The following is a 9,820-nucleotide window of genomic DNA, read 5'->3' on the forward strand; positions in this document are numbered from 1 at the left end:
ATTTATTACTTCCAGATTTATAACTGATAAACAGCATGATTCTAAAACCCAAGTTTATGAAATAAAGTGACAAGTAGAAACAAGAAAGTTATTGCCATTGTCGGCTTTAAAGTGATTAAAAGTGATGCTAGGTTTGGAGATAAACTGGCTTTTTATACTTTGTTGGAAGTTAATATATAAATCATCGACCATATCACCTAAATTTCGAGATAAAGTGGTCGGGTGTGGTGGATGATATTGCCCTTGAGTAAGCCCCGAGCACAGATTAATAAAGCCAGATCCAGAAGTTATCTCAAATAATCTTCCATCTTCAATTATAAATCTAAGCACTGCACGATCGTAGTTTTTTTTAATAACTGTATCTATTGGAGGTCGAATAAAATACGAATTTAACGAGGAACTTGATGATTGCTCGATTGTGTTATCGAAATTCTTTTTTCTTTTAGTAGCAGATGTGCGCTTTTTTGTTGCTTCTACGTGTAGTTTTTTATGGTCACGTTTTAAATGACTTCATAGATGAGATAAAGTTCCAGTTTTCTGAACACAATACTTTTTGTTGCAATTTTCTTGTTTGCATTGCCAGAATACTCCTTTTTTTTTCAAAGAATTCTTTAACTGCTGATTTTTTAGAAGTCATTTTATAGCTTGATGCGAAAATAGCTTGTGACGTAGCACAAACAAAAAGTATCGAGTTTAAAATTACTTTAGTGAAAGCGAAGTCAAACTTAAACGACGCAAAAAATAAAACCTAACTTTTGTATTACTAATTTGCGTTCCGCTCTGTTTAAATCCCTAATCGACAATTAATTTTAATGAAAAGTATGTTTACGTTCCAAAATTACTCTACCGCTGAATTTACATAAATATTGATATTTTGAAAACTTTTTAACGCCGTTTGTATGAAAACATAAGTAATTTAAATAAAAAAATGATTCGAAAAACTCGAATCATTTTTTTCGAATCGAATCTCGAATCGAAGCGCCGTTTGATTCGCGAATCGAATTGAATCGATTCGCAGGGCCCTATAAAAAATATCGGTAAATTCCAAAGACTTTTTGAACATGCCAAATATTTATCTAAAAAACTAAAAATTTCTCCTTGTTCCAAGTTTCATGTTTTAGAAAAATATTCACCCAAAAATCTAAAAACTTCTCTTTGTCTCAAGTTTCATGTTTTAGAAAAAAACTTATTGCTTTAATTTCTAAAACAATTATATATTTCATTTATTATTTTCTATATTTTCTATATTTTCTATATTTATTTAACATATCGTCACGGTCATATCACAATCGTGTCATTTTTTAGAGGCATTTTGAGTTAGCAGTTGTAATTTATAGTTTACATTTTTCTATATCATGACACAAACGCCTAAATCATGAACCAATCAGAAATTTTTTAATTAATTTTTTTCATTTCCACGGAGCGCAAGTAATTCTTATACAGTTTTTTTCTTCTTTTTCCAAGATATGAAAAAATGACGACGATTGTGATTACCATGACGACCGCGAGGTTGTTAAGGATGTTTGAAACTTCAAAAAAAATTCGTCACTTCAACTTTTTCAACTCTTCGATATTATTAAAAATTTTTCCGCGGATATTGATCAACAACTTTTCGAACTTAAAACCACAAAGCCATTCACAAATGTCGTCGATGAAGTTTGTGTCGTCTTGAAGGTCAAGAGTTAGTCTTTCAGCGAGTCGAATCCACACGAGGAAGCTTTCGAACTCGTTTTTCGATACGAATGTTCGACTGATGTCTATCCACAAATGTTCAATCCTATGTTTCGGATTCCATCCATCGATCTTCAATGGACGAGTAAACCATACGTAACGAACGTTGGTTGAACATTTGATAAGAAGATTTTTCTCATCTTCAGATAAAATATTTTTATAAACCATTAACCAATTCAATTTAATTCCAGCATCAAAAAATTTCTCCATGAAATATTTCTCATGTAAAAACTCTTGAGCAGTTTTTCTATGGTCCATTACAATCGACCAATCTCGTTTACTAATCGATTTTTTTAAGTCCTCTGTTATCAACGCTTGTGCTTCAAAGAAGCATTCCATGAACATCTTCATGAATATCTTTTGATCCCTATCTGATGAATCTGAAGAATCTGAAAAACAATAATACATTACAAATATTATAACACAATTTTCGTTGAGTTAGATTTGACACTTGTTTTGGCCTAGGAATACAAGAATGATATCAGTTTTTCTCTACCACATCAAATTTTTTTTATCCAAAGGATACCCCCGTTTTATCTCACAAACCATTTAAAAAATACCGCATTTAATAAATTTGTGATATTTTTGTTTTTATGTGCATAATTTTTAACTGAAAATAAAAAGAAATATTGCTTTACTGCAATGTTTATAAAAATTTGTTTTGTTCGTTCATAGGGTGACGTTTAGACAAAGGATGAAATTTAGACAGGATGTTTTTCATAGAAAGGATATTGTTGATTATACAAAAGTATTTGCTTTTCATACAAAAAAAACTTTTGTTCAAACAAAAGATTTTGTTTGAAAAATACATTTTTTACACTGTCAATTATCAGATTAAGAAAAATTTATTAAGATAAAAAAAAAAAGAAAAAAAATAATGAAACTAAAAAAATCTTTTTTTTTTTTTGCATCAAAATTTTGTTTTGAACACCAACACATTTATATATATATATATATATATATATATATATATATATATATATATATATATATATATATATATATATATATATATATATATATATATATATATATATATATATATATATATAAAATCATAGTTGAAATTTCTAAATTTAAAACTTTTTATTTGTAAATCTTGGAATTTTTTTTGTGAAAAACTTAAAAATGTTTAAACAAAGTTTTCAAGATTTACTTACCACAAATTTCTTTGAGCCAAGATTTCCCTTTGTTAAGAGGTTCTTGTAGTTGGCTAATCAAACTTAGAAAGTTTTTTCCATCACCATAAAGTAATCCACCTACAGCAGGTAAACAGCTGCGTAACCTTTCCTGTTTGAACACTTCTTCAGGATTTTTGTAAAAATACATGTAAACAGAAGCACAGAAATTCATTAAAAAGAGATGAACAAAGTGATATTGATGACTAAGGTTAGACTTTACTATAAAACCAAATGGTTCAAAGCTATTATTATCAAGAACTATAGCTAGTTCAGTTTCAGAAACCGTCACCCTTCCTTCTTGTAACATAGTGAAGGCAACATTGCAAACATTAAAAATATGCTGCTTATTTTTCTGCATAAGTCGATATAATGGTTCATCTGTTTCGTTGATTTTTTGCACAAACTGTAAAAAGATCAATGTTAGTAATTCGGTTGTGGTTTTCAAAGAAAAACCGTCAAAGCATAAAGAAAGTGCTGAGCACAAAACTTTTGTATAAAATGGAACAGACATTAAGGCTTCACCAACAGGTGAACTTGTGATGAATTTTTCTATAGTATTTCTTAAAGTTTTGCTCATCAAACTACTTTTAAAATAATTTCTTCTTCCAATATTGCTGAATCCCTTGATCTGTATGTGTAAAATATCTTCACATTTTTTAACTAAACTATGATACTTCATAACAGCTTCAACTCTTCCTCCAAGGACACACCTAATGTTTCTTGTGTTTAGGACATGCCTTAGTGTAGATATTAAGGGAAGATTGCTATAATCTCCAGACATGCAATTATATAATTGTTCAAAATGAATAAATTCATCCAAACCATCTATTAAAAACATTACACTCTTTGTAGAAGACATTATGTCCTGTTTTTTTAGGATATTTTTGTAAAACTTGTTAACAATTTCTTGTGGATTTGAAACACAGCTGAACTTACTCAACTTTTTGAACTCAAAATAAAACACAAAATCTAAATTTTTCCAAATTAAACCCATTGCCCAACAAAAAGCACACTTTTGAAGAAAATATGTTTTCCCAATACCAGCAATCCCAGAAAGCAAAAGCAACTGTGGTTGCGCTAGAAACACTTTCTCAAACGTCATTGTCTTATTACTTTGGTCATGAAGCTTTTTAACAAAATATTCCCATTCATCAAGCTTTTTAGAATCTGCATAAGCTGACACATCATCTGCATTAATACAAATTAAATCAAGATTAATAATATCAAGGTCAACATCAGTGTTCACCTGGTCAACCTTTTGTTTGTCACTGCAACATCTGTTCAAGATGTTTGTGTCACCATAAGATCTGGTATAGTAAGATTTGAGAAGGTCACTTGCTTCTAAAAATTAAAACTGTAATTTTACATATAAAAAAAAGAAAAGAAAAAGAAAGATTTATTGAACTAAATGTTTAGAGTGAGATAAAATAAGTGGATTCAAGGTTGTAATTAACAGCGATTAAAAGAATTTTCATGATGAGCAATCACTTATAAACCGTTTTAAAACAGCAAACCAATACAGTTACTATTTTCATTTGACAACAAAAACAAAAACAAAAAACAAAAAAAAAAAAAAAACAAGTTTGGAAAAATTAAAGTGTTTGGCAAATTTTTTTTCTTTTCTATCTATTTAGATATTCTTGCTTTTTTCTTTTTAATGTGCAGCAGCCGAGTAGATAAGACCACCTCTTCCTTAAACACTTTAAATTGATAGAATGTTCATTAAAAAAATCTGAAATCTTTTTTGAAATAATTTTTGTTAATATCATTTCTCAGATAAGATTTCTTATCAGAATCATATATCACAACAGTTTCTTTAACAAACTTTTTAAACAGTTTCTTGAACAAACTTTACATTTAAGATAATAACTTTTAACATTTAACAACTGATCATTTTAAAAAGAGAAGGATTTTTGAAAAACAATCAGTAGTACTTTTAAAGTAGTTATATGGATATATCAAAAGCCATGTTCTATAGATATATCAAAAGATCTTAGAGTAAAATATGTAAAGAAAAATTATGTAGCAGTTTTTTGTACTACTTTTTGATTGATTTCTTTGTTTTTATTGTGGTATTTCACAGGTTTTAAAAATATTTCATGGAAATTGCACCAATCAAAATGATGCAATACACTACAGCAAAAGAAAAAAAGAATTTTTTTTCCATAATAAATTTTATAACATCAATACATTCAGTTGGATAGCCTTTTGTGTTAAGAACATCCTGACAAATGTCTGTGGTGTGGAGTCAATGACCTTAATGTGGACATGATGCATATCTTTTCTTAATTTGAAGTAAGAAATTTGTTGGATGTTTTTCTTCCTTTATGTTGTCAATCTAAATAGTCTCAAAGATTTTCAGTCCAATTAAGATCTAAATTTTGTAAAGGACAATAATATTTGATTGGAAAACTTTTAAACAATCTTCAAGCATTTTGTTGTTGTGTTGTTGTGTTGTTGTGTCATTGGGTTTTGTGTGATTTTTTTGTTTATGGATTAATTCCAAGTTGGATTTTATGCTTGGTATGCAAAATTATTTGTCAATGATTTCCTTGTATATAGCTTGATCAAGAGTATTGTTACTATGGTGATTGGACTAAACATGGTGTAACTGAAGTACCCCAATGATTAATCCATGTTGAAACAATTGGAAATTGATACTTGAAGTAAAATCTTTAACTAACAAAAAGTTGACTGTACTTTATTACCTCAGATCCAAACAGCAGTAAAAACAAAGAAAGCAACCAAAATAGTACAACCAAAGTGGTACAAAAAATTACCTGCCATAAAAATTCCATCAATTTCTAACAGTAAAATAATATATTTGTATTGTGTTCACACTGAAGGACGTGTAGAAAAAGAAGCTGCAAATAATAATTTTATTTGTAAAAACTGTATTTTCTAGCTTTACCCAGTGCTTCATACTTAACTAGTAACATAAAAGCTTTATGCATCATATTAGACCTGGGAATTCATCAAACCTGGAATGCCAAGGTGTTGTATAACATACTGAATAATCATTTTGGTCAAAGTGATATACATTTTAAACCATACTTTTTAAAAAACTCTAAATGAAGTTCTTTTAGGCTAAGTAAGTTCTGTTATGTTTGCAGCTCCATCTTTTTTATTTGAAATTTTTCTTGAAAGCAGTAGAAATTAACCATATGAAGTTTAAAATTTACATGAATTGAATTTTTTATAAGGGTAAAAAATCTTTCACTTTACAATTTCTCAAAATCTTTCACTTTACTTTAAATGTTAAGTTCTTTTTTAAATATTTCTTGAAAATATTTCATATTTCAAAACTAACTAATATGAATAAATAAGTCTAAACCTATTTTCTTCAATACATAATTAATTAATTCATTTTGTTATTATTAACTAACAATTTAAAATGTATTTAAAGGTTTTACATTGTGATCATTTTAGATTGTGATTATTGCAAAAGACTTTTTAAATTTTTTCAGTTCTGGTATGTTCTACAAGAAATATGAATTAGGCAAATATCTTGATGTAAAAAAGTAAATGTTTTTTCCCTTACTATAAATGGAAAACATCATGTAAGCTAACAAAAATTTCAAATTTGTGCCCTTAAGAAAAATAGTCATGAATCAGACATATAGTATATATAATGTAGCTAATTCAAAAAAAAGAACTTGTGAAAATTAAAAAACTTGAAAGTTTTAAACTTAAAAAACTTACGCAGCAACTTTATTTCATTTAAAATTTCCAACTTCCCAATATCTGCCAGAGATTTTTCTATTAAAATCATAAAATTTGATGGATTTCTTTTTATGAGCTCTTCAAGAAATAACTCCAACTTTGATTGATCATTTATATTTTCAAGATCAATATAACCTATAATGTGAACACTTAAACCAGTAGCATGAGCAAACACTTTCCACTCAGGTGTTAGTTTTGTTAATATATTTTTCACTAGATTGTTCATCTTATCACAACCAGGATTTACTCCAAATTAATTTAACCAATTATTGCACACCAGATCTTTAGACAAAAATCAATTGAAATCTAAATAAAGATATTTATTTCCAAACATGAAATACTTTGTTGAATAAAATACATATTGTTTGACAAATGTCACTCTGTTTTTGCATACAAAGAAAAAAAATAAAAACTTAGAAAAAATGAAGAAAAAAGTTTTTCTCAATCATTAAGTTAGCCCTTTACTTTAGTTAAACTTTAACCCAGTACTCTTTAAATATATCTTTAAAATTTTTTTACTTCATAAGGTAATATCTCAATATATCACAGATAAGAAATATATGCAAACATAATAAATACAATTTTCTAGAGTTAACTATTTTATTTTAACCAATATTTAATAAAATAAACTTTGCATTTGAATATAACTCATAGCTACTTTTATATTCACAATTCAAGAATTTTGATTTTAAAAAGAATTACTCATAAAAAAAACAAAATCTTCATACAACTTGTTCACTTTCAAGATTTAAAGTAAACATTCTCATAGATGAAAGGTTTTGAAAAGTGGTTAAGTTTGAAAATATTCAGAAAAGTGATCTTAAATTAAAGATTGAAGGAGCACCTTTTGGATGCTTTAGACTAATTTTGATGCTAAACATTGGCTCATTTATTGGTTGCTTATTCTGATGAAACATTTTTTATGGCTAAATGAATATGATAAACAATCTGTGACAAATTATATAACAGTAATAGGGCAATACTGATACACATTTCTTCAAAAGCAATTTTAAAACTTGAAGAAGCTTCTTGTTGTAAATCAGGATTGATCTCAAATCAATTATTAAAAAGAAGGGAACATTGAATACCAAATAAGGTAGTTCAAGGGGTACTACAAATTTTCAAGTTAACAAATGAATATGGAATAGCTTATATGAAACACTTTTGGCTAAAAGAAATTTAGAAATATCATAAATTTTAGGGTAAACCAAGAGGACTACCTATTAAAAAAAGCTCTCCAGAAGTAAGAAATTTGCATAAGATTTTTATGTATCAGCAGACAAAATTCTCTTTTTGTTGTAATTAGCTGGTTATTGTAACCTTTTGGAAAGGTCCCATCTGAGGTTTCCTTTAAAAAAAAAACTAAGGCAGTGGAGTATTTGCAGTGAAAAACAAATATAGAAAGCTCCAATAATGAGTTCAATTGTTAAAAAGGAAGATAACAAAGAAAGTCTATTTGTAATATCCAAGACAAATTTTAATGAAGAATGTAAGAATTCATAAGAAATTCAACAAAAAAATATTTAAATAGACTACAAAAATGTTTTTGCTCACCTTTATGTACCGCCCTTTGTCAATCATAACACAAGATTTGGTCTGCTTCCCACAGGTCCTTAGTATGTATTTACAAGCTGTAGAGCCACATGAAGTTTTATCAAAGTATAAAAGCACTGTCGAAGGGAGATGCTGTTATTCAAGAACCAGAAACAAAATTTGGATATTTACCCTTAAAGGAATTAAATGAAATTAAAACATTACAAACACTGAAAAATATATTCATATACATTTTGCTGCTTTATTTTTTTCCCAAACAGCATTTCAGAAATTTTTGCAAAATGCTCTTAAACATGATTAACACTTTAAACCTATTGCGAAAAATAAAAAAGATAAATTATACATAAAAAAATTGAGATACTGGCTGATTGTGATACTCTAAACGGCATTGGTCTTCAAATATATATTTGACACATAATTTTAAAAAGGGTTTTCCGTAATGTAGATGCTTACATTTCATGTCTTATTCGTGTTTTTAAATGTTTTTCGTTATTTTGAAAAAATAACACTTCAATAACATTTTTCTACTATGTTTAACACTCGAAAAATTTTTATAAATTTGTCTAGCATTCTTGGATTTGTTTTTTGTTTTTTTTTTCATCCAATTTGTCTTGCATTGTTGGGATTCGTTTTTTTTTTCATCCGTTTCGATTAACAAATAATGTATTATTCGATTCATGACCAAAAAACAAGTTCACTTTTAATATTAGATTCATCTCGTGTCATATGAAATTGAAGACCAAGTGCTTTGTAAATACATTTATTTAAAAAGTGTATAGAATTTTAATTTTCATTAAAATTCAAAAAATCAAAATTTTAACTTTGATTTTTTGTTAAGGTCTTCAACTCTCAACTGAAATGGAAATTTTCTTTAATACACCGCCTACAAATAATCACAAATTATACAAAGTTCTAAAAAGTCTGCAATTTTTTAATGTCATTTTAACAAGATTCAAGTTTATAAGAGATGTGAAGAAGAAAACTGTGAATACATTCAGGGGCGATTCTAGGAAAAATACGAGGGGGGGGGGGGTGAAATATGTTAAAAATACCGATTCAAAAATCCTATCCTAAAAATAGATATCGCCACTGTAAAAGGTAATTATATCGCGACTATCGTATATAAGCAGATTTTAAAAATACTCAAAAAACTTGTTGTTTTTAAATTCTATAAAAGTCATGTTGAAAAATAATCCATGAAATTTACCGACTAAAACTTTTTTTCAAAAAAATACCGACTTTAAGTTTGATTTTACAATTGCTAGGGGGGTGTAACACCCCCCCACACACCCCTGTAAAATCGCCCCTGAATACATTTTAGATTAGGCCGAAACACCTAGATTCAAAGTAGGATTTCAAGTAATGTCAGATAAGAATATTCTTGAGAACCTAATGAAGGTGGACAAGAAGTATTCAGATTTTAGTTGAAGCAAATAAAGGGGAACAGCTGAAGACAAGGAAAATCTAGAGGATTTTATTGCAGTTTTAAAAAAGCTGTTTCGGATTGGTGGCTTTGATTTGTATAATCATATTAGGAGGGACAAAAAACGCTCAAATAAAGACAAGTATGAGGATCTAAGTTTTGAGACGAGACACCTCACTTTAAGATTACAAGACAGAAAATTCCGCCA

At 28.0% G+C, this 9,820-nt stretch overlaps 1 protein-coding gene across 1 annotated transcript; it reads right to left on the bottom strand.

The window, feature by feature from the left end:
- Positions 1-1,247: 1,247 nt before the first annotated feature.
- LOC149877303 (uncharacterized) lies at positions 1,248-8,594 on the bottom strand. Its single transcript, XM_090074394.1, has 4 exons — positions 8,190-8,594; positions 6,615-6,941; positions 2,892-4,253; positions 1,248-2,120 (listed from the first exon to the last, which is right to left on the bottom strand). Exons 2-4 carry the CDS (start codon positions 6,859-6,861, stop codon positions 1,546-1,548), a joined length of 2,184 nt encoding a protein of 727 aa, XP_089930520.1. The 5' UTR covers positions 6,862-6,941; positions 8,190-8,594; the 3' UTR covers positions 1,248-1,545.
- Between the last annotated feature and the right edge of the window lie 1,226 nt (positions 8,595-9,820).

The sequence above is a fragment of the Hydra viridissima genome, unplaced genomic scaffold, assembly GCF_058129835.1.
Source record: "Hydra viridissima isolate aposymbiotic clone 2 unplaced genomic scaffold, HvirCarnegie_v1 scaffold_16, whole genome shotgun sequence".
Taxonomy (NCBI): domain Eukaryota; kingdom Metazoa; phylum Cnidaria; class Hydrozoa; order Anthoathecata; family Hydridae; genus Hydra; species Hydra viridissima.